The sequence below is a fragment of the Siphateles boraxobius genome, unplaced genomic scaffold (genome assembly GCF_051911475.1).
Source record: "Siphateles boraxobius isolate OS27281-9 unplaced genomic scaffold, OSU_SipBor_1 99, whole genome shotgun sequence".
Lineage (NCBI taxonomy): Eukaryota > Metazoa > Chordata > Actinopteri > Cypriniformes > Leuciscidae > Siphateles > Siphateles boraxobius.
In genome coordinates this window covers 2,797,671-2,824,064 of record NW_027509229.1, presented here as the reverse complement: position 1 = coordinate 2,824,064, position 26,394 = coordinate 2,797,671, and the positions used below count along the sequence as shown (strand labels likewise).

Genomic DNA, 26,394 nt, shown 5'->3' with positions numbered 1-26,394 from the left:
ATCTTAAAATCAGACTCCTACATCTTTAAAGCTTGCTCTGCTGATGGGGCAGTAGCGTACAACACAGTATCATCTGCATAAAAATGAATTTGACATTTTCTAATACCATCACCTATACTGTTTATATACAATGAAAACAACAATGGACCAATTATTGAACCTTGAGGCACCCCTTTTAGTAATGCTAATTGCTCTGACTTAACCCCATCAACCAAGACGGATTGAGTTCATCTGTCAGGTAGTTAAAGAACCATCTGCAGGCATCAGGACCCAGCCCGATAAATGAGAGATTACTCAAAAGTATATCATAGTCAGTCATATGTCATAGCACTGATAAAGTAGTTTGATTTTGCCTTTTTACAGCTGCAGTACATTTATTTCTCAATTGTCTGAAAATCAGCCAATCGGCTGGGATATCTGTTTTCCTTGCAAATGAACAAGCCTGATTCTTTAGCTGGAAAAGGTTTATCCAATTATATTTTTGGATAAAAAAATTGACTGCATCGAGGCCATCTAGCAGGCGTACAATAACGTCAGTATTTTCACGTGCTTTGATTGGGTGGTCAGAGCGCGTACTATTACTGGTAATCAGAGCTAGCTAACCACATCTATAGCGAACTGCAGAAACTAAAATACATTTCTGTAGATTTTATAGTTTTTCAACCCACAAATAAATGTTTCTTTCCCTCCTCGACCCCCAGCAGGTTCAATACTACCGGAAAAAATCCCTTATTCAGTCTTATCCAGCTTAACGCAGAGTCACGGAACTCTATTCGATCTGTCCGGGTAAAAACAGAACTGACTGAAACGCACAGATAACCTGTAGCTACACCAGAGTAATTGAAGTCATTTCGAGGAAAGAAATTAGGATGGATTTTGTGTAAAACATAATCAGTAGTTTTGGTGAGTATAATGCTTTTTTAGCACCCATTTTTTCCGTGGTGAATAGGATTTTCTTCTTAATTTTTCTTGTAAATTTATGATCTAATGTTTTTTTTCAAACATTCAAATTATTGTAACGTCTGACAAGGGACTATTGTAACCCTTGAAAGACAAGACAAGGGAGGCTTCGATTCTGAACTTATAATCAGGACGCAAGAACCACTGTACACTAACACACACACCAAACTCACTCGCTCGTTTCTCTCTACCGGCCTTTTCCCAACTCACTGCATTAACCCTATACCTGCCAGTGCAAAATAAAAACAGCAATTTCACAACAATTATAGAGAGTCTGTGTGCTGCCACGCTATTAAAACTTATTAATTCACTGAAGGCCTAGGTGTGAAATGCACAGCCCACCACTGTGGGTTGGGTTAGGTTTAGGTTTAGGTGTAGGGATATCTTATGGGTTGGGTTAGGTTTAGGTTTAGGTTTAGGGATATCTTATGGGTTGGGTTAGGTTTAGGTTTAGGTGTAGGGATATCTTATGGGTTGGGTTAGGTTTAGGTTTAGGTGTAGGGATATGGTTAGGATTAAATTTTCAGACAGAAAGTTTCACAACTTGGCAAAATTTAGGACGTAGGAGGTGGATCTGTCAAGCTCTGGCTTGTTAGGCAATTTTTTGATCATATTCAGTGAAATCGACACTATAATCCGACAGAACAACATAAATAAAGTGGTTTTAGAAAAAACCCGAGCTTCTAACTCCACCTGGAGCGTGTTATTTGTTTTGGAAAAATCCACCCGTCCCGGATCATCGGGTCCAATCAGCGCAGGGGGGTGTGAGATCTGACTGTCAATCACAGGTCGTGCACACGCCCCCTCGCGCACGTTACAATCACATGCACACGCCTGAAGTTTGCGCAGTAATGAAGAGTGATGGCGGAAAAGATTCCAATTCCTCGGTTAACCTCAAGAGCTAGGAGGTCAAAAACAACACAGGAAAAGAGAAAACCTGCTGAAAATAAAGAAGTAAAGAAAGAAAGCGCGTAAATAAACCAGGATCAACATCGGATCGGCATTTGAAAGGTGGAGAGATTAACGTGATTTAATTGGGTTCAAGCTGGATGCAGAGCTTGCAACATTTCTTCTCCACAGGTAATTGTGCTTTATCAACCAGTTACTTTATTTCTTAGTGTTATAGTAATTCCACAGGTAATTGTGCTTTATCAACCAGTACCTTTATTTCTTAGTGTTATGTTAGTAATCTAAGTATGTTTGCCCAAATGTGTTGGTATGGATAGCTAATGTTAGCACTTGTTGGGCAGGTTTGTTTGTTTGCACTGAAATCCGTGTGAATGTAACGTTAGGTGGATAAACATGTCCAGATGAAGGGATAAAGTTCGGCTTTTAGGAAGAATCAATGCTACTCTATCTTTCTTACGAGAGTAAGAACAGTAGTAAAGCTACTGTTATTGTATGTGCTATCTTACTAGCTCTGATATATAAGCAGTAGAAAAATGTACAATTACCATGTCTGCCACATACAGCAACAATAGCGTTTCAGACAGACGATGGTGTTTATTTACGTTTAATTGGTGGGTAATCCATTTCGTAACAATCTACTCCAAAATGACAAAACAACAATAACAAAATACTCCATGGTGTTGATGGATGCTGATGAGACGAGCGCGTTCACAGAAACTCTGTTGCTCAGGCACTGACGAGCACGAACTCGGTGGGAGGGTATTCGTTGATAGTGGGGGAGGGGCATGAGAGTTGTAAACATTCAAAATTTTGCCTAAGTCCACTCAATCTGCCAGATTTACCGACTGGAGCTTTAAGATTAAGTGTTATTTGATGTATTCTGCTCAATATTAATATACAGGGGAGATCTGTTAGTGTTTAATGTTCTATTATTTTAGTTTTCTGGTATGTGTGAGTTTTGGGGGTCACCATTGTGCTGAAGAGTCGAGCCTGTGGTTCGGTTGATGATTTGCCGAAAATCATTATGACTATAATTACTATATTTCAAAAGTAATGATTGTGTACTCCTCAGCTGTGATAGTGTTTTGGTTAAAACCCTTAGTACATGCAGGTGAGTTTGTGCTTTTGATAACTACACTTTTAACTCTCTTCCTGTAAAAAAGGCCCAATTCTGAAAGTATTATTCCATTAAAACAGTATTATACTGTAGAAAGCAGTCCAATCTGGCTCATTTTTATCGGTTTTGAGAAAGTAGCCTACAGAAATATACTGTGAATTAACAGCGCTCAAAGTCGACACTCAGAGGCTGTGTTCCAAATCACACTCTATACCCTCATTCACTATTCCCTACGTTAGTTCACTAATATAGTCCACTTGAATGAAAAGAATTGAGGGAATTCAGACACTGATGAACACCTGATAAACAGAATCACTGAAGGACAGAGAAACAAGAACAGAAAAAAGAGAAACACAAGAACTACAACTGACTTCCAGCCACACTGAGTGTGAAACCAGTTTACAAACCAGTTTAACATTATTTCTTTCATACATGTACAAAAGTTCTTGTTGAGAATTAACAGATATTTCATTGTTGATGTTTTATGGAAAATAATGAAGTTTGTAGTCACCATGATGGAGATCAGTATATGCTTTAGTTGGGCTCTTGACTCTTTAACATTAGTTTTATCTTTGGCTGCTGTAACTGTGGGTTTATAAAGCACATTTGTTATGACAAAAAAAGTCAAGAGGAAGTTGATCAGGTGTTTTTGGCTGTTGTGATGATGCCATAATCATCTTGGACATACCAAATTCCCTGATATCAAATTTTATGTAAGCTTTGAATTTATGGGTATTCAATATTTATCTTATATCTGTGAATCTACAACATGAAATCCAGCAAAATTTCTGTAATAAGTAATTCTGAAAAATATTGAACTCATATAGCGCATTAAAACATTGTGAACTCCTGCTTGACTTAGACACACACAGACATCAACAATCAGCATATGAATCTCAACAATGGTGACAATAAAAAGATTCATGTCACAATGCATGCTGGGTTCCAGGATAGTATAAAACTCCCAGCATGCACTGCTGCATGAATAAAAAAATAAAACAAATGATTGCCACCCTTGTTGAGAGACGTGCTGATTTGTTTACATCTCTGTTTCTGCAAGAGAGTGTAGCTCTGTTTCCTTGGTTGTACATGAGATGTTAAAAAAATTCATCATTGTAACTCTTTACTGTAGTTTCACAGTGGTGGTAATGTAACACTTTTGATACAGTATCAAACTCCAAATGAGATTAGTGAATGAATAGGTTATATGATGATATTTTCATCATAATCACTATAACAAACTACATTCACAAACCGTGTGTGCGCACAAGCGTGGCTTACAAAAACAGTTTAAACAGCAAGAGAAAAGCTGATGTTTAGAAGTCAAGGGTCAGCATCCCAACTAAAGCAAACACTGATCTCTATAATGATAACTTCAAACCAATCATTTTCAATTAAACATCTCAATAACAACGTCTGAAGATGTATGACAGAAATAAAGTCAAACTGGGTAATAATAAGTGTAATTATGTGTAATGGCTGGAAGTCAGTTGTAGTTCTTGTGGTACTCTATTTTCTAGGGCTGTGAATCTTTGGGTAGCAGCGAATCAATTCGCTTCACGATTCATAGGTTTTCGATGCAATTCAAGAACGATTTTTGCAAATTCAGAAAGATTCGATTCAATGCGATTCACATTAAAATTCAATGCGATTCGATTAATTCGATTCGATTCTTCATTTTTTATATGCATTCATAGGATTATTTAAATGCTTCCCCCAATGGGTCTAAGTCATAGTGTGAATTACACAGTGGTCTTCGGGGGTCAGAGAGTGGGGACAAAAAAAAAAAACGACATTTTGTTTATTGTTAATGTTAGTTCATGTTAGTCTTTAATGAATCTATTATTATAAAAAATATTTCCAAAGCCTATAAATTAGCATTTGTAGAAATGTAAAACAAGATTTAAAAAGGCTTTAAAAGTATTGTTAGTTCATCATGCTAACTATTTTGTAGTATAGTGTTAATGGATACACAACCTTAAAGGGTTCCTGGTACATTAAACATCCTTCCATTGTGAGACTGAAAATACCATGAACTTTCCCACTAAACCTTAACTAACTTTCCTCATGGAATAGTAAGTATTCCTCGTGGAATACTCTTTGTTCTCTTTATACTGAACATTTTCCTTATGATTCTGAAAGAAAATGCGCCGGGTGTCTACTTGTGCTATAGTAACGATTACGAATGCAACTTTAATGCGCATCTGACTGATGGATAAACCACGCGCTTTTATTTCAGTGTAATTAATATTAAGTTAAATTTCATTCATCATTCATGATTCATCGAAAGCGTGTGCATTTTAGACACATATTATGCGTTTGATCTTTCCGTAATAAATTGCGCATTTATGAATAAGTGGGGTTTTACTTCAACTGCTCAGGACGGGTATTTCCGTAAAACGTAGGTATCTTAACTTAAAGAAAATAGCGGCGACGTTTCCACGCAACGAACGCGTTGTTTCATAGCAGTGCCCGCGCAATGACATGGCAGCTTTATCAATGGCTTGAGCGATTTGACTCAAGACTTGCTTTCTCGATAGAGAGCTGTCATCTGCTCATGTGAACATCAGTGGCTGTCCTGAGGAGAGCTCAAACATGGACTACTCAAAAATCTGTAGATGAGAGCTATATGGGACCGAGCGCGAGCGAAATCCAGTGTAAGATGGTAAACAGTGCCGAGAGTATCTGTGAAGGAGAGCTGTGAGGACGCCAAATGACGCCGCACAACACCTCATTAATTCGCGCATGTAGTCATTTAATGTATATATATTTTAAAGCACTGAATCGCTATAGAATATTGACCGAAATAAACAATTCACGGTTCAAAATACATGTTTCAAGATCGATGCATATGCATCGTCAGGATTTGTAATAGATGCATCGGTTTCTACTGCATCGGATGCTACTATTTTCTGTTCTTGTGTTCATCTTTCCTTCAGTGATTCTGCTTGTTAACAGCAGGTGTTCATCACTAATGCTCAACATCACTTACATATTCCCTTAATTATCTCACTGCAACACAATCAATGTTACTTTTTACTCTTTGTAGTGTGGATTTTCCTGTGGGGTTGAAAGGGTTAACAGTGTAAGATAAAAAGACACACCCACAAATTGTATTTTAACAGTAATAAATTGTAAGTTATAAAACAGCTATATATTGGCAACACTGTTGCCAGTAGTTTACTGTAAGATTTAGTTTTTTGGGTCACTATTGTGCTGAAGAGTAGAGTCTGTGCTTCAGTCCAGGAGAAGATCTAGAAACATTGATGATACATTGTGTGTTGCTTTCTTTGCAACCGCATGTTGCGGTGATTGTGTAGTCGCTGGTCCAGTGGAAATCTCTTTATTTACAATATTTTTTTAGTGGTCTCAAATTAAATAAGTTCGCAGTAATACTTTGCTCACATTATTAGTACATTATAAATTTTAGTTCATACATTTAAACGACAGTTGGTCAATTTAAGGCAGTCGGTTTCTGCAAGTGTTGCCAGTATTTTACTGTAAAAAGCCTGCTAAGGTCTAACAGTGTAGATGAAGAGATGAAATGCAGCTGTGGCCTGTTGTGTACCTGTAATAGGAACTCCATTGATACTCCATGTTATATTTGGGGTTGGTATCCCATTAGCCTGACACTGCAGTTTCACAGTCTCTCCTGGGGCGTACAGCTGGTCCTCAGGCCACTTGGTCCAGTAAGGAGCAGCTGCAAAAAATCAACATCAAACTGTAATACTTTCAAAACTAGGGCGTCAGTGATCTCTTTGATTTTGTTAGTCAGTTTATGGGTTTAAAACAAGACTTCATTCTGTTCTGTTATTTTCATTTTCAAAATTCTTTTTGGTGCACTGTAAAACCTTGCTGTAAAAAATGGCCAAATTCTGAGAGTAACATACCATTTTCCATTTGCATTGTGGGTAATATTTGTTTTCGAGAAAGTAGCCTACACGAATATACTGTGAATTAACAGCGCTCAAACAGTCGACACTCAGAGGCTGTGTTCCAAAGCACACTCTATACCCTCATTCACTATTCCCTACATTAGTTCATTAATATAGTCCACTTGACTGAGTGAATGAAAACAAAAAGTGAATTCAGACACTGATGAACACCTGATAAGCAGAATCATTGAAGGACAGAGAAACAAAAAATGAAAAAGAGTAAGAGATGAGCAGAAACTATAACTGAATTCCAGCCACACTGAGTTTGAAACCAGTTTTTTTTTCAAGGCAGTATCTTTCATTCATGTACAGAAGTTCTTGTTGAGAATTAACAGAGGTTTTGATATTTTATTCAAAATAATAAAGTATGTCGCCGCCATTATGGTGATCAGTGTTTGCTTTTGTTGGATTATTAACCCTTTACTTTATAATACTCCTTTTTTTCTTGTTGTTGTAACTGTGTTTTTGTAAAGTGCATTTGTTAGGGCAAGAAAAGCAAAGATGAAGTTGATCAGGTGTTTTTGGCTGTTGTGACGATGCCATAGTCATTCTGGATGCGTTTGAATCACTGATCTCATTCTGTATCTAATCTTTAATTTTGCGTTTTTTATTTATTGATTATCGTAGCTCTGTGTTTCTACAGCATGAAATTCAGCAATGTTTCATTAAAGCAACACTATGGCGTTTTTGCGGTTTTTGCTCTCGGGGTCCCCCTACAGTTGGGAAACAGTATTGTCTTCTACTACTGTCGTAAAATCTGTCATGGTTACAACAGGCGATACACGTGTGCATTTGTTGACAAGCCGATACTGTCTTGAGTTCTCGCGGGCAGACTGCCAGCGTTGCGTGTGAAATGTCTTCATCCCAGGTACATTGGCATATATTTCAGCATGTCATATGAATATAATTTCATGGGTTTTATTTTTTTCAAACGTCAAAAGATCGGATAGCTCACGTTTACAAGTCAGTTTCATTATAGTATACTATTGTGTACTGTTTTAGATAACGGATATGCTAATTCAATTCAATATTTGTGTGGTAGGTAATAGCCAAATATCGTCAATATCATAATATCAAGCTACCTTAGATGAATCTGCAAATTTTAAAAATCGATTTGCATTATAGCCTCGAGGCAAGACACTTTCACCAGAAAAATAAATACACAAACATATCAGCCTGCAGACATTAGGATAGTTATCCTGAAAGATTATTTATTATAACCATCGTAAACTAGCATGTTAGTATAGCTACCAGATTGATAATTCGCTACTCTACTAGCATTACTTGATTCATGAAGATAAATGGAGGACCAGATAGATTCCGTAACATGGCCAGGTCATGTTATTCAGCCTTTTACATTTCGCGCGATAGTCAGCTCCCTGACTCCCTGATTTATTTATAAATGTATAAACACTTTATAGATGACTGACTGCTGCGCTTGTGACAGGGTGCATGTTACTGAAAGAACGAGCATAGAGAGAGAGAGTCGGTCGCGCGCGCACACTCTCACCGTCTTCAAACTGTCTTGCTCTCCCTCCAATAGTGATCCTCGTCCGGACTTTTAATTTGTCACTCTCCCTTTTTCTTCTTTTAGTCTCCTCTGACAAAACCTTTGCATTCTACCTTTTAGTTGTTGCTTCGGTCATGACAACAACATACAGAGGGGTATCAAACGCTAGTTGGGCTCTCACGTCAGAATCTGAGGAAGTGGGGGAAGTGACGTATGCCGTAAAGCAGTCGAATTTTGTAGTTTTTTTTGTGCTCGGGTTACTACCCGAAACCGAAGTTACATAGTGCCAGTAAAAGCGATACAGACACTGTCAGGCTATGGCAGACGTGTCATTCAACCTATTGTAAGTCGATGTACCATCTAAAGGGTCTTGGAAATATATAATGAAGGTTGAAAAACTACATAGTGTGACTTTAATAAATTATTTTGATGGATATTCAAATCATATAGTGCATTAAACATTTTGAACTTCTACATGATTTAGACAAACACAGACATCAACAATCAGCATATTAATCTCAACAATGGTGACAATCAAAAGATTTATGTCGCGATGTATCAAGTCAAAGTCAAAACTTTATTAAGATCCCTTAAAGGCAATTTGGATGCAGCACCGATAAACAGACACAAACTGACACATACCATACATAATAATAAAAATAATAATAATAATAGCAATACATATTATGAATTACAAAATACAATAAATACATAAAATACAGGATAAAAAATATAAAAACCTTAATCAATACCTTTAAGACTTATTTAATAGTCTAATTGCACTCGGAACAAAGGAGTATTTGTATCTTTTATTTTTAATCTTAGGTAATCTGTAACGACGGCCTGAGGGCAGCATAGAGAACTCTGGATATAAGAAGTGTTCTCTGTCTAAAATCTCAGAATGGAATCGACTCAAAACATTTCTGTTAAACAGACCTGTCAAGCATCTTTGCTCTTTACCTATGATCTTCCCACTGTTTTTGACTAATATATTTAGTGCAGTTTTGTATTTCACACTAAGATTTCCAAACCAGCAGCTAATGGAAAAGGACAACACTGGCTCTATGTAAGACTTATAGAACAATTCCATCAGTGAGTTGCCTATGTTAAATGATCTAAATTTTCTAAGACCGTAAAGGCGCTGCTGTCCCTTTTTACACAAGGCCTCTGTGTTCAAATCAATACGCAATCTTTGATCAATAATTGTCCCCAGATATTTATAGCTTTCCACACATCCCACCTTCTTATTCTTAATAAATGTGTCTTGGGAAGGATGTGTTTGTGTTCTAAAGTCAATACTCATGTCTTTTGTCTTGAGTACATTGAGATGTAATCAGGCATCATCACACCATTTTACGAAATCATAGACCACTGGACCATGACAATAACTGTCATCTGCAAATTTTAACAAATACTTATTGTTATAGTTGCTTATACAATCATTTGTATGTAAAATATACAATAAGGTAGATAAAATACATCCTTGAGGAGAACCTGGAGATGTTATCAGGGGGCTGAGAGACTACCATTTACTCTCACTCTCTTCAGTTCATTCAGTTAAAAAATCTAAGACCCAACCTACCAAGTTAAGATCGAGACCAAAATTAGTGATTAACTTATCTGCTAAAATATGGGGTTGTAGAGAATTAAAAGCAGATGAGAAATCAATAAATAAGAGCTTGGCGTGTGTTTTACTATCCTCTAGATGCTGTAATACCAAGTTGAATAGAGTTGCTGTTGCGTCTTCAACACCTCGCTTAGTTCTGTATGCAAACTGAAGAGGGTCTAACAGATTCTTAGTTTTACCTAACAATTCTTCTTTTACTAATTTCTCAAAACATTTCATTATAAGAGATGTTATTGCTATTGGACTAAGGTCATTTAATGTTACGGCATGTGTAGTTTTCGGCACAGGTAATACAATGGCTTCCTTCCAAAGTTTTGGAACTCTCTGGAGGGCAAGTGATCTTTGAAAAATATTACAAAACACTGGCACCAATTGTTCTGCACAGACCTTTATTAAACGCCCTCCGATTTTATCTGGACCAGGACTTTTTCTAACATTGCAACGCTTGAAGACTTTCAACACAGACAATTTATCAAAAAAATGATAGGCAGAACCATAACTCATTTTAGATTTCATAGACTCTGTCACAGGACCAAATTCAGGCACATCAAGTCATAAATAAAACTTGTTTAAGTCCTCTGCCAAGTCCTCATGTCTGACTACTAGAGACATACCCAGGTAATTGAACTTTCTTGATCTCACACCTTTTAGTTTCAGTTATAGGCGTCATTCCCTTCCAAACAGACCCCAAATTGTTCATACTCAACTCTTTCTCAAGATTTATTTTGTGATTTAACTTTGCTTTTCTCGCTTCTATTTTTATTTCCTTTTGTAGTTCAAGTTTTTTGACCAAATTACCCTCATGAAATGCTCTACATCTTTCGTTCATAAGTGCTTTAAGGGGAATTAGTGAACCATGGCTTGTTGTTTGGAAATATTTTAACAGTCTTGCGGGGGATAAGTATCTCTTCACAAAAGGAGATATAATTAATAATTAAAGCTGCAAGCAGCATTTAGCGGTGTTCAAGCAGTTAAGGCCTTTAAGGCCGTTAAGCACAAAAGCATCAAAAGACATTAAGTTTTATTTAGCATTAATTTAACCACTGACATAATAGATGGAAAAGACCATTTACAGCCAATACAGGCAATTTACCATAGGAAATATATGGTTTTAAAGCTTTTTAACAGTTATAGCGCCACCTATTGTCCGATCTCCATAAAATTTTGCATGCTTGTTAATGATGTTATGTCATATATGCTCACCAATTTTTGTGAAGTTCTAAAGTTTTTATTTATGATTTATAGGCTTTTGAGTGTATTTTGCCACGCCCCTTTTTCTAAATGACCCTGTTACAGCCAGGGTCATTTAGAAAAATGACCCTGGACCAACGGTCTGTGAGTCTATGAGGACCAACGGTCTATGAGTTATGAGCAATTTAGTACTTTTGGTACTTTTTAGACTGGTTTGGTTCCGATCGGGCGAAAAACCAGGGACTAGTTCGCAAAAGTAGGTTTTGGACAAAATCCGACATAACTTTTTTTCTTTTTGCTTAAATCGAAATTGGAGATATACATATTATCCAGCTAAACAAAGATTGCCAGACTGAATCTTTCCAGCTTCCTCCAGATTGAAAACTTCAAGCTGAAACAAGATTTCCAGGCGGAATCTTTTTATACAACAAAAATTTGGTGAGTTTCACTCCATTCAAAGAACCTTTGAAAAACCAGTAAAAATTATCCTCTGCGCCATCAGAGAAGAAGTTAACAGACAGCTGTAGGGTTTATTAACTAAAGTTATTCTCTAAAGTTGCTTTTAGAGATGAAATGTATCCTCTGTTTTTCAGGCAGGGAAGATTAACATACATGTTAATACTGTTTTACCCTCTGCTTTGCCAGGGAAGTGTTTTATCCTCTAGAGAGTTAGGGAAGATTAGCATCAAGTGCTAATATATTATACCCTCTGTTTTCAGGCAGGGAAGATTAACGTACATGTTAATATTGTTTTATCCTCCGCTTTGCCAGGGAAGTGGCAAAAGTTTTTTTTTCAGGCAGGGAAGATTTTAGCATAAATTGCTAGTAATTTGTGTATCCTTTGCTTTAGGCAGAGAAGGTTAGCATTAACAACAGTAATCTGTGTTAACGAGTGTACCCGCTGTGGATCAGAGAAGTTTTAGTGTCTGTTTGTGTTGGCAACAAAGAAAACTCACAACAATGTTTAGAAGGAATGCTAGACTCCCCACAACAGAAAAAGGTGGTCTCGCTACTCCTTTATGGACAGACAGTGAGTTCAGGTCATTGCTAGGGGAGCAGATGGACTCCATAGTGACTGAGTCAGTCAGATTGGATTTGAGAAAGAAATTTTGTATTCACCCAGAAAAAGTATGGTCTATTGAAGAATGCAAGAAGGTGTTGGGTGCATGTATCAGGAAGAGAAACATAAAAGGCATTATTTTCTGTCACATGGAATTTAGCTTATCCATTGCACAAGAACAATCTAGGTGTTTAGCTAAATTAAAAGAACAGAACAAACAATTGCACTCTAAGGTGGGCCATAACAAGGCGTCAACCAAATGTGACTGAGAAGACCAACAGTCAGATGAAACTTATCCTGACTTACAAGCATTCTTTGAAACAGATGTAGACATCCCATCAGTAACTGATAAGCCTGTAGATTCAGTAAAGGTATGTGTCGCAAGAAGATCTCAGGGAATTGAGAGAACTGAAAGTGTTCCTCCCAACTCTTCTGTTGTCCAAAACCAAACTGTTGCCAAAGCACTCGGACCTCTTGACATAGAAAGACTATCCCAAAGCTTACCTTCAGTACGCACAGATTTTTCTGAATTTAGAAGGGCATTGATCAGTAAAATGCGTCTTAACGACATGTCGTTGGCAGAAGTCACACAGCTGATGTCACAAATTCTAACTGAATCTGAATTCAACAGTTTTGAGTCTGCTGTTACTTCTGAACTACAACATGCCAGAAGGGATGAATTGAGAGAGGGAGTTCTGAAGGAATTGAAGAACATTGTTGGACCAAACATGGACTGGTCAAAGATCACTAGTTGTGTACAGAAGAAACATGAGAATGTTATTGAGTACACTGAAAGATTTTGTCAGTCAGCAGCAGCATACAGTGGTATAGCTGACACTTCAGAGAAGGTGCTAGAAGATAATGGTCCCCTAGTTCGCACATGGTTTGATGGTCTGTTGTCAGAACATAGAAAAGCATTGCCTTTCTTAGACTTAACATGGTCCACTTGAACCATACAAAATAACTTAGACAGTTTGGCTGCATGGGAAAGAGACTCTGATGTCAAGGAAAGAGTAAAAATTGCAGCAGCATCCTTTAAGGTCAACACAGAGAATCAACAGAAACGCAAATGTCCTAAGAGAGAGGGCAGCAGTTGTTATTATTGTGGTAAACATGGACATTGGGGAAAAGAGTGTAGAAAAAACAAAAAGAATGTTAGAGAAATTAACAATGTAACTCAGCTTCTGCTCAGCCTGCTGGCTGCTCTGAAGCAGCCCCTCCCCTCGTCATTAAGCTCGTTGGGCGGCTGTTTTAGTTGTTAACCAGTTGGGCTGTGAGTGCTTCATTTCCCCACTAACTTGCAACAGAGATAAAAGACTTTGGTTTTTGTTTAATAGAACAAAAGGAAAGTGACGGTCTCACCCTTCCTTTGGGGAACACTGGTTAAGTAAACTCACAGCCTTAAATGTTATGCTACAGCATAGGCCCTTTATCAGTAATGGTGTTAGGTCAGACTGTAAATGTAAAATGCCTTCATGCAGTGTCCACACCTGATGAATGAAACAAAAGAAACTTCTGTCACCTCCTCCCATTGGGGAAATTGGTTAACTACCCCCACAGCCCCGAACATTGTTTTACAGCGTGCACCAGTCAAGAACCCATCCTCATGTATGATGTCTGCAATGACTGAATTTTTGTTAGAGGATGAAGGAGAAATGACACACGATTGTGTTATGCTTACATATACACCTATGAGTGAAGTAAAATAAACTCCCACAGAGAATTCAGAATTTGAGTTGTTTGTTGACGGTTCAGCTCAAGTAATTGAAGGTAACAGACGAGCAGGTTATGCAGTAACGTCCACCACGGAAGTGTTAGCTTCAGGACGGCTTCCAGATCATTTTTCAGCTCAAGCTGCAGAACTAGTAGCCCTAACAAGAGCATGCACGCTAGCGTCAGGATCAGTTGCTAATATCTACACAGATTCCAGATATGCTTTTGGGGTAATTCATGATTTTGGTGTCATTTGGCAAACCAGGTAGTTTCTAACTTCTGCGGGATCCCCCATTAAGCATGCTGAATTAGTGAAAGATCTAATGTTTTCCATGAAACTTCCAAAGAAATTAGCAGTGATCAAAGTGAAAGCACATCTCCAACTAATACTACGGAAGCTAAAGGTAATGCTCTCGTTGATATGGCAGCTAAACAGGCTTGTTTCTATGCAACTGTACAAGTGTGTTCAGGTAGTGCAGCACAGAAGAAAATGATGCCTCCTGAATCAATAATTGATCTGTACAAAGACGTTTCCTCCATTGGAACCAAAGTGACATGGGCCACATCAAGTGATGTTGATTACAGCAGCTGCAGTATTGTGTCAGGGAAGGAAAACCTGGACTCATGTGTCACACTGTAAGGTTGTTCCTGCTCCAACAGGGATAGGATTGGACACGAACCAGTGAGGAGCCGAGGGAAGAACCGATTGCAACAGGCGTCTGGGGCCAACCCTTCGGTGAAGAATCCCTCATAGGCCTTCCCATCCATTAATCCATCCTCACCTCACTGCGTTCTTTAGGTGTCATAATTAAGAAATAGGGAAAGAGGGAACAACAATAGCAGACTCAGAAAAGTTCACAATCCTAGTGTTTGAACAAATACTGCTCTCCTGTCTTTTGTTTTCTTTCTTACTCTGTGCAGACACCTCTTGATGATGGCTGTCCGGGACCCATACGCACCGACCTCGTCATCTGCATAGGAAGCCACAAGAAAACCTCAAGAAAACGACTAGACCCACTGCCGAATAAACTATCACCAAAGGAAAAAAAATACACAACGCAGAGCCTCACATACGAAACCTTCAGTCATCCATCAACATGATCAAGATTGTCGTACCAGTAACATCACAGACACTCTCGCTTCGCACAAGATAATGATCTTACAGAACAGAGTGGCCTTGGATTCAACGCAAGGAGGAGCCTGCACCATTATCGGACCTGAGTGCTGCACTGCTTTAATGGATCCAACAGAGAACTTGAACAAAATCCAACAAGACATTCTTGATCTTTCAGCAAAATTACACCAGATGACTGAAGTTAATTTTTCATGGTTCGGAAAACTTGATTGGTAGACTCTGGCTGTGGATAAAAGAAATAGCAATTATGATGTTGTTTCTTCTACTGGCGTACTATCTATACGTCCACAGTATCAAGTGTTTCATTCAACATATGAATCACGCCTCCCACGAGAAAATCACAGTTCCTACCAGAAAAGACTATTACCCGTAAGAACGTCACGGACCCTATAATGGCATGTTTGTTTCTGTGTCAGCATGCAATTGCAGAAAAGCAAAAACAGAACTTGCGTTATGTGCCTGTAACGATCACAAGTTACAAGAATGAACTTTTAAGTGTTTAAATTTGTATATAATGTGAGAGTTATTTAGAACTCTCAAAGGGGGAAATGTAGGATTACAAATTTTATTTAAATGTTTAATTGAGCTTCCAATACAATAGTATAGAAACTGAGAAAGTTTATTAGTGTGAATTTTGTATCTAACGTAAATGATGTCACAAACCTGCCTGTTCCTGTCTGTCCAGCTCTCTATTGTAAGTTAAATTGGTCAGAGCACTGAGACTATCACCTTTTGTCTTTATGCACTGCCTGGCCATTAAGATAATGTGAAGGTATCGGTGAAGAGTCTGGCTGATTGGATTAGGATATTTACATTACACTGTTATGCTGATTGGATTAGGATTGTTAACACTCTCAGTCTAGGGCACGTTCCTTAACCGGTATGCCTCATTTACATGCTTTTGTTTCAGAGTGCCTCCACCTTTAGGTAACTCCTCCCCCTGAAAGGGTATATGAACTAAATGTATACTGCCTTAGTTAGACTTGACTTGACTTGGCTACGAAGCAGACTAGAGCAAATAAAGAATCCTGCTTAAATAAGTCTCCTGGTTTTCGCTTCTGAGTTTTTCTACACTTAAGAAGAACAAGGTTTACAACACCACCATTGTTGAGATTCATGTGCTGAATTTTGATATGTGTGTGTCTAAATGATACTGTAGCTCTGTTTTTTTTTGTGCATGATGAGTAAGTGATTGCTGCTGGAACTTTGATGCTGATGTCTCACAATGGTGCTAATATAAATTTTAAGTGTGTTAATAATATAACACTTTTGATAAAGGATTGAACATTGGACGAGATCAGTGAATCGAGTCTACTTGTCGTGCCTTAAAAATGTATAATACAGAATTATTTATCGCTTTCGCGTAGCCATGTGAACCGGAATTATCCTGACAATGTTTTATCTGTATAGAGGTAAAGGAAAGGGAAGTAGGCCTATACAGGGGAGAGAGTAGTTGACACTTCAGCACTGCGTTGTCATCGTGTCCAGGCGCAGGTCCTTCATCAGATCTGGAGTGTGTGAGTGAGGTCAAGTCAAGTTGCTTTCACTCAGATATTAAAGCTACTTGCATGTAGTAGAGTCAAATCTGCTAAGGATGCATGCGGGCCCGATACTGAGCTCATGTACTTGTACTCGTACTCAAAAAAATGGTCCGATACCAACAACCGATGCTAGGCAGCCGTGTACAGTGTTTCTGTCCAGACAAAGAAACACTGACAACAGAGAGTATAATGGGGATAAAAAAGAAGGCTGTCTATGAAGTAAATGTATCTAATTAGTAGAATATTAAATGAAATATTGTAATGCCTATAGCTGTGGTGCGCAAGCTGATAAATGAAAAACGCGCATGGATTGAGTGTGCAGCGGCAAGCTTGTCGAGCGCATCACTTTTTCACAGACGTCAGTGGAAAGTTTGTAGTTCAGTCGGATGTCAATGGCAAAGAAAGTAAAACGCGGCATGTAGCTTATTATTAACGTTAACTGATCAGCATTCAACAGAAGTGCTCTCTCTCTCTCTCTCTCTCTCTCTCTCTCTCTCTCTTTCTCTCTCTCTCTCTCTCTCTCTCTCTCTCTCAGCGCACGTGTCATTTGGATTAAAATTAAATCGTACAAGAAAAACATGAACTGTTACCTGATTTATGTATAACGAATGTTTCCTGACATTATTACAGGATGTTTGCAGGTCAAGAAATTCCATAAATGCAAACATCCAAAGCGCGCCCCCGAAAACCAGGGTCTCAGACAGCTTGTATACTGAATTGAATTCTCTTACCGTCTCTTAAGTAGCTTACGCTATGGCAAAACCCAAGGTTATGTTAGTAACCGAGACGTTCCCTTTTGAGAGGTCTCTCGTATTGTGTAAGTAGCTTAGGCTAAGTGAACCCCATTCGAAATGCTGTGCATGCTTAAACTTCACTCCTCACTAAAGCCCAGGGAAAACATCCCGGAGCCCATATCAAAGTAAAGTTATGAGTCCTAATAGAGGCCAACCCCATATTGAGCCTCTGGGAATGGCCCTAGAGAGGGCCAATAATATGTATGAACTAGGACCACATATATGCATTGGCCTTATAGTTATGTGCTTAACACTTTATTATATTGAAAGAACCTTTGCTTGCAAAGCAGGAACTTCTAGATTATAATATCTAATAAATGTGGACAGTGAGGCCCAGCTGGCCGCCACACAGATATCTTCAATTGGTATTCCACTCGAATGAGCCCTGACGTCTATGGGACAACGGAAGCCCTTAGACTCATAAGCCAGAGAGATAGCGTCCACTAACCAGTGTGATAATCTCTGCTCTGTGACCGCGAGCCCTTTGGAGTGGCCGCCAAAACATACGAAGAGCTGTTCTGACTGCCTGAATGGGGCAAACGCTCCAAATAGACTCTGGTCTCGTTTACACTGCAGGTCTTGATGCCCAATTCTGATTTGTTGCCTTTATCCGATTTTTTTGACCGTCTGTTTACACGTTCTTTCAATTGTGACCCATTTCCGACTCATGTGTTTACACTTGACATACTATCTGAAACATTGCGCATGCTTAAAGGGTTTCTTTGTATAGATGGACGAACGCGAAATATGTTTGATGCTAGCTTTGCGATATATGTGAAGTTCGCCAAACATCATCCTGATTTTGAAGTAGACGAGGATGGAAAGGGCCATCATTGCAGCCAGCACATGTGCTTCAGTTATTGTGTGCGAGAGAGCTCTCAGGACTTCTGGGAACATACAACGCAATCTCATGAAAGTAAGTATCAAAACCATTTTATTTCTCGTGCCATTTATATGCCAAAAATAGTTTTTGCATGCATGATACGCACTGTAAACCCCTTGCGTAGGATTAGGGGTGTGTGGAGTGCGTGCGTATTACACGCCATAAACTGCGTATCATATGCAAGCATAAACTATTTTTGGCGTAAATGGCACAAGAAATAAAATTTGTGCTATAGGTACGCACTTTCATGAGATTGTGGCGGGCTTTAACGAGGAGCAGTGGGTCTATGGCATAATGAGCAAGCCAACCTCTGATATGTTGTGTTGACGTGTGTCCACATTCCTCTCCTACGACATTTCACAGATGCGCGTCTAGGTTTTTCTCGTCATTAAACCACGGAGACGTAGCCTAATGCCTCAGAGTACCCAATCTGCCTGTTTACATGACAGTCGTATTGGCACATATCTGAATTATATCTGATTTATTTCCACATATGAACGAGGCCTGAAACTGGTGTCGAAATATCATAATGCATGCATTTTTTTTCCTGTTTACACTGTCATAGAACACATCCGATCTGTGTCACATATGAGCAAAAAATTGGAATTGGGTCACATTTCACTGACAGTGTAAACGAGGCCTCTGAGAGCCCTAACAGGGCAGAGTAAATTCGCATCTCTTTCATCCTCTGACGAGGGAAGAGCTGAAAGTGAGATGACCTGCGCTCTGAACGGAGTGTAGAGCACTTTAGGAACATTCCCATGCCTTGGCTTAAGGACGACTCTGGAGTCGTTGGGCCCGAATTCAAGGCAGGAAGCGCTCACTGAAAGCGCTTCAAAATCACCCACTCGCTTGACCGACGCTAGCGCCAGCGAGAGAGCAGTTTTGAGTGAAAGAGGCTTCAGGTCAGCGAGCTGATGCCGCTCAAATGGGGCTCCTTTAATGGCCTCCAGGACCATGGATAGGTCCCAGACAGGCACGGTGGGGGGTCGAAGTGGGTTTAACCTACTGGCCCCTTTGAGGAAGCGCACGACCAGTTCGCTTCTTCCCAGTGATTTCCCAGCCACATGAGCATGAAATGCTGCTATGGCCGCCACATATACTTTGAGCATGGACGGGGAACGCCCTGCGTCCACAAGCTCTTGTAAAAAGGAGAGCACCTTCGGCACTCCGCACGAGTAAGGGTAGTCAAGGTAGTTCAACACTCGCAGAGAGCTGTAAACAGCAAAATCCCCAGTGCTAAATTAACACTTCTCAGTGTTTATATGAGTCCACACACAGAGTGTTATAAGTAACACTGAAGCAGTGTAAAGTGTAAAGTTAATGTGATAATTAAGTGATTAATTGAGTGACGATTGAGCATTATTGAAGACACCTGATGTTAACAAAGCAGAATCACTGAAGGAGACAAGCTAAAATTGTTACCATTATGGAGATCAGTGTTTGCTTTAGTTGGGCTCTTGACCCATACATTTTTAATTTTAGATTTAGTTTGGTTGCTGTAATTCAGTTATAACAGCCAAATGAACAAAGAGAAAAAGTGATCTGGTTGTGCTTTAACATAATTTAGAACCTAATCTCTGAGTTAGATTTACTTTATTGATTATAGCAGCACTGCCAGTGTTAAAATGATTGTACATAAAAAGATTTCCACTGGGCCAGCAACTACAAAGTCACCGCCTGTTAAATAAAGCAACATGCAGCATATCACCAATGTTTATAGATTGTCTCCTGGACTGCACAATAGTGACCCAAAAAACTAAATTTTACAGTGAACTATTTACACAGCCAAAACTCCAGTGTTAAATTATCTCTCCTGGGAGTTTATTTGACTCACACTCAATAGTGTTAATAAATAAATTATAAGAATAAATTATTATCTGAATTGTCTTAGCAATTTCTTTTTCCTAACAAAATATCCTGTTTGTCACCATTGCTGAGATTCATACACGGATTCTTGATGTCTGTGTGCCTAAAAAATATTTTTTTTATCAGAACAAGTTTCAAAACATCCCATAGAACATATTGAAAATCCTGGATCATGTGCTTTTGAATCACAGCAATCAATACTGTGAGCAACAATATAAATTTAAGTCAGAAATAAGGCACTGAATGAGTTCAGTGATTCCGGTCAAATGATGATTATGTCAACAACAAAAAAATAACACCAACTGATCACCTTTTCTCTTTGTTCATCTGGCAGTTATAACTCAAATCTGATGTTAATAGTTTAAGGGTCAAGAGCTCAATTAAAGCAAACACTGACCACCATAATGGTGAGATAAAAAAATTGATTTTCTCCTTCAGTGATTTTGCTTGTTAACATCAGGTGTCTTCAATAATGATCAATCATCACTCAATTAATATCTTAGGTAGCTCATTAACTTTAACATTACTTGAGTATTAATTTAACACTCATATTTTAACACTTTAACACAGTTTTTGCTGGGTAAATTTAATCTTTACTGTGCTACTTTATCTGTATCTGATTTAGAACGAGCAGAAATCTGTTATAAATATAACGACCCAAAGACAAAATAACTGATAAAAATAAGCTGTTACGTAGGAGCAAAAGCCTTGTGGGCAGCGCTGTGTCATATGCCATAGCTGTGCACAAGGCGACCCGCGTTCAGTCTCAGCTCGAGGTTCAGGCTTATTTGTTCATTAATGACATCATCAGCGACTAGTCAACGTCGACTCGACTTTAATCACATAAATGTTGACTGAAGAAAAATCTGAAGTCGTTCAGCCCCTAGTTTAAGTTGTCATTGTTATACAAATTATTATTTAGTCATATTAATTAACAACATGAACTTACTATCCACCTCTTTTTTCAGTGTGAACTTAAGCTATTTCATGGGAAAGTGCAAGTCTTCATATACATTAGCCGCCATTATAGGTAAAGAACTAAAAAAATAAAGTGCAGTAAAAGGCAAATCTTTTCATCTACAAGCCAGTGTATTAAATTAAAATTATATGATAAGTATATAGTATTAAAAGGTGGATTATAAGGTGGATAGGGTTATGGTTATAGAGCTAGGTAATGTACTTTTATTACTATAGTAAGTATATATCACATGTGTATAAAGGACAGTGTGTGTCTTACCCTCGACTGTGACGTTGTAGTGATGCCTGACGGAACCCTGGCTGTTTTTGGCAGTGCAGATGTACTCGCCATCATCCGTCTCCAACACGCTCTCAATTTGAAGCCAGCGGCCATAGTGCAGCTTCCGCACATGGCTGGGAGAGAGAGGGCTGTCCACCAGTTCCCAATGCACTTCTGGAGTCGGCCTTAATCAGAGGAAGCAATAGTTGTTAGTTATCAAAGTGATTCTTAAAGACTTCTTGTTAGTTCAAGTTAAATGATCCTATATTCTGAGAGATTTGAGCCTACTGATCCCTTTCCAATGGTAGGAAAGGTAAGAAGAATTGAGATCTGCAAGCTCCATTAATACTAATTATCTACTTCTAATAATAATTCACAAGAATAATTAATAACTAGTCAACACTGTTAAACCTTGCTGTAAAGATACGGCTAAATTCTGACAGTAACATATCACTTTCCATTAAAACAGTAGTATACCGTGGAAAACAATCCATTGTGGGTAATTTTTGTAGTTTTCGAGAAAATAGCCTACACGAATATTCTTTGAATCAACAGCACTCAAAGTTGACACTCAGAGGCTTTGTTGCAAATCACACCCTATACCCTCATTCGCCCTTCCCTACATTAGTTCACTGTAGTCCACTTGACAGAGTGAATGAAAAGGAGGGAGCAAATTCAGATAATGATAAACACATGTGTAGTAAACAGCAGACATGATGGCACCAGAGGTCCCCACTTCACAACAGGTGTCCCTTTGTCCCACTGTGATTAAGAAGACAGAAGGATGTGATAGGACCCTCCAAGACAACTAAAGGACTATGGAAATCAGGATTGCCAGAGGTGACGACATCAACGACCCATTGATCGCAGGCTAATCTAATCACCAGTTGTCCATTGATCACCTCAACCCTCCATTCCTGAGACCAAGGTATGAACGACCACGAACTGGCCAGGGCCGCCAAACCAGTTCTGGCTAGAACACAGTAGGAACAAAGAAAGGCCCCAATAAAAAGACAATCTTTATACACATTGGCTTAAAACCTGTAAACTTAAAAAAATGTAAACTGTAAGGACCATGTCCTACACATCTCCTTATTTATCCAGGGAATTGTGCACACACAGTGGAAACCGCACCTGAAATAACAGCCAATGTAATCTCACCCACTAACCACTATTAGCAACTCTACAAGTTCAGAACACAGCCACAAGGACTTTAAAGGCCCACTGAAGTGCCTTGAAATGCGCAGCTTTGAATGATGCGTTGACTTAATTTCCACTGTAACAGGAAGCTTAGGCGGGAAATCTTGAATGGCTGCTCCGCCTTCTCAAATAGCCAATAGTGTTTAGTTTACCTCACAGACTGCAAGTCGTAACTTGACAGCACCATGAAAGCAAATCCGAGCGCTGACACGTTGGATTCAATAGTAGAGATGTGAATAAATTCAAACCATTTTATTATTAACCAGCGCACAGTTGTAAAATGGGATAAATATTGAGCGTTTGAGCAACCGAACACACATCTCCAACCCACATTGCTCCATGACACGTCAACGGTAGTGATGTCTGGTTCTTTTGAACCAGTTCTTTTTTTGTGAACTGGTCGAACCAGTTCACCAAATCAAACTGAATTGTTCAAAACGGTTTGCGTCTTGAGTCAGCGCTGATCTACAGATTTCTGTGATCCAAGTTATTCATTTTCAGACGTGCATGACAGTCTCTCCAACTCAAAATAAACCAATACCCCGGAGTATATGTTACTCCAGTTACTCCAACAGTTCACTGAACTGATACATGTTGTGCTGAGAAAACTGATGAAAACAAGCAGCTGACACTGAGCATGCGTGTACTTTCGAACGTACAGGTACAGTCACAGTCGCTTTGGCAAGGTGGTATTCATAGCATAAGGGGCGGGATGTTTAGATTCTAGAGAGCCTTTGATTGGACAGAAGATGTGATGAGAAGCAGAAGTCTGCGGTGATGTCATTAAAATCCGTGATCCCTTTTAGCGGAAGTGAGAGATTGTAAGTTTTGAATGCTTATATCTCCTAAATGCAAATGATGTCATTGTTTTGGAACACACCAGCTTATTCATAACCTTAAGGCTAACTTATTCATACTAAGAGCTAAAAAACTCACATTTTGATTTCAGGGGGGCTTTAAGAAAGGTTTGGAAAATAATTAAAGCATTTCCAAGGTTCTAAGGACTTTCATTCAACTGTATTTTGGGACAACGCAACAAGCTCCACAGGATGGAAAGGTTGGATGTGATGGGCGGACACATGGGCGGAATGCCACATCCCAATCACACCAGAGTAGGAAAGTGGGATTTAGTCATTCCCTCCCCAAGTGGAAGTTATAAAAGCTTTCCCAAGCGAACACACCCTCATTCTGAGTTTCTGACCTGACGAGGGAAGGAACAACAGCATGGCCAAGGTTGGAGGGATAAGAGTGAAGGGTATGGGGTTTTGGAGAATAAATATTAGCTTACTAGAGAATCAGGAAGTTGTGCGTCGTTACAAAGAAAAATTGAGTCAATGAAAAAGTTTGCAGACTTTATATGTCTCTATGGGTGACTGGTGGGAAGATTGTAAAATTAGAACAAAGAAATTCTTTATGAAAGAGGGTAGAAGAATCAAAAAGAAAAAAGCCTTTGCTTGTAAATCATATCAAAGGAAATCACAACAATTCCATATTATAGCTCATTCTGGATTTAATGTTGTGGATGATATTATGAGACTCAAAAAATAATTTCAGATATCTATGTTGATCAGAGTAGGAGTTTTATGATAAGAAGTAGATTACAACATATGGAATATCATGAGAAGTGTACTTGTTATTTTTTTTTAAAAAGGTACTCCGGTCAAGATTGGTTATAGATTAATTAAAAAATCAAGATAATGATTCTATAACTGAAACAAAATATATGATTTCATATATTCATTCCTTTTATCAAAACCTCTTCTCTGAAAAGATAATAGATGAGGAAAACCCGGCACGGCCCAATCAAAGCCTTGGCTCGCACTGACCTAACAGTGGAAACACAGCTAATCTCTCTCACTGACCTTGCTTTTGAAGTTGCACAACTCTTCTGAGTGTACTTTACTGTAACATGCTTTTCAGTTAGCGTTTTCTACTGGAACCTTCTTAGCTTTTGCAGTTGGATAATTTTCTTTGTAAATTATGCAAGTGCTAAATATACAGAAAAACAATACTATACAATATTCAGTACAATACTATACTTACAGTGCATATAGTATACAACTGACTCATGTATTCATTTAAATGATGACACACATAGACATCAACTATCAGCACATGAATCTCAAAAATGGTGACAATCAAAAGTACCTTGCTGCAATGCATGCTGGGTACCAGCATAGTACAAAACTTCCAGCATGCATTGCAAAATGAATAAATTAAGCTGCTGAATTGTCCTATCATTTTGTATAAATCTAAATATTTGCTTTTATTTTTTGCGGTTGTTTTTGTTGTAACATTTGTAACACAGGGTTTGTAAAATGAATGTATTAAATGGAACAACATAATTGTTAAAGAAAAATAAAATTGTGATTCGCTCAATTTCATGATGATTTTAAAACCATGAACAAGTAACCATCATCATCTGGTCTTATTTCACTTTAACTTTCTCTGCTGCTGCAAATGTGTTTGACAAACACACTGTCACAGCAACCAAAAAGACAAAAGATAAAATAAAAGTTAAAGGGGTGGTTGATTGCGATTTCAATTTTTCATTTTAAATAGTGTGTAATGATGCTGGTAGGGCATGAACAGTATCTGCAAAGTTTAATACCTACAAAAACGACTCGAATGGGACTACAACGAGATACTTCCCGGGTTTTATACGTAACTAACCCATACATTTACATCAACCCTCCCTCCGGAATATGCAAAAAAGAGGGCATTTTAGGGAAGAGGAAGAGTTATAGTGGAGAGCAGTAACCATGTCGTCGAAAGTGTTATTTTCACCCAGCTGTCAGGTCTTCTGTGTTCGGGCTTTCTACGGACACTGTGGTTCGTCAACAATGGCTACAATTTATGTTTGATTATGTTCCAGAAAATTACAATCGTAATTTAGCTCTCTGTTCTGCGCATTTTACGGTAGACAGCTTCCAAAATCCTCAAAAAATTCAATGCCGGATTCAACAACAAACTGTTACTAAAGCATGAAGCAGTTCCAACTTTAAAACCAGAGGCAGCAGTTGTTGGGCCACAACCTGTAAGTAAGACTTAATAATTTTAAATGTATTTGCATGTATAATTTCAGACGTAATGTTTTAATTTTATCAAGGACGTAAACAAATGCCAGCGCTGGCTTTAGTAGCCACTTAGTTATGCTATTTTGTGTGTCTATGACAAACGCGTACAAACATTTTGGACCTGAATTTGTAATTATGTACTAATTTTGTAAATGTATTTCCCATACTTTATGACGTAATTTTTCGATTTGATCAAGAACGTAAACCAATGCCAACGCTGTTTGTTTATAGTAGCCAGTTAGTTCCATGCTGTTTTGTGTGTAAACTAAGTTTTGTAAATAGATAAACGGTTGTTCCTTATATCGATAAAACAATAACTTTAAAAAACGGTATTACTCAGTCATTTAGTCAGTTATATTAAATATTTAATCAGGAGAAAAACATATCTCAAAAGCTAACAAGCAGCAGTAGCATTTTCAAGTTACAGCGTATCGAAATTCTTATATAATAATAGTAGAATAGAATAATAATAATACAAAAATTTACCATTCAGAAACGTTTTGTAAGAGCCGTGTTTGGGGAGGTTCTGGTTCTGATTCTGGCTCAGACTGATACGGCAGTATTGACCCCATTATTTACATTTGAACGGATTAAATGAAACTTTCGCCCGTAAAGGTAATGGGCGTAAAGTTCCCT

The 26,394-nt window shown here is 38.4% G+C and overlaps 1 protein-coding gene and 1 long non-coding RNA gene across 2 annotated transcripts in view; one reads left to right on the top strand and one right to left on the bottom strand.

Moving 5' to 3' along the window:
* The window catches only part of l1camb (L1 cell adhesion molecule, paralog b), a 252,651-nt gene that overhangs the window by 31,043 nt on the left and 195,214 nt on the right, over positions 1-26,394 (bottom strand). Inside the window, exons 9-10 of the mRNA XM_077225092.1 lie at positions 21,482-21,666; positions 6,555-6,686 (exon numbers count right to left, since the gene is read on the bottom strand). Coding sequence (XP_077081207.1) covers positions 6,555-6,686; positions 21,482-21,666 — 317 coding nt within the window. The remainder of the gene's footprint in view (positions 1-6,554; positions 6,687-21,481; positions 21,667-26,394) is intronic.
* LOC143733395 (uncharacterized) lies at positions 15,614-16,194 on the top strand. The gene is made up of 2 exons (XR_013201342.1): positions 15,614-15,826; positions 15,870-16,194. It is a non-coding gene; the product is annotated as an uncharacterized LOC143733395 (long non-coding RNA).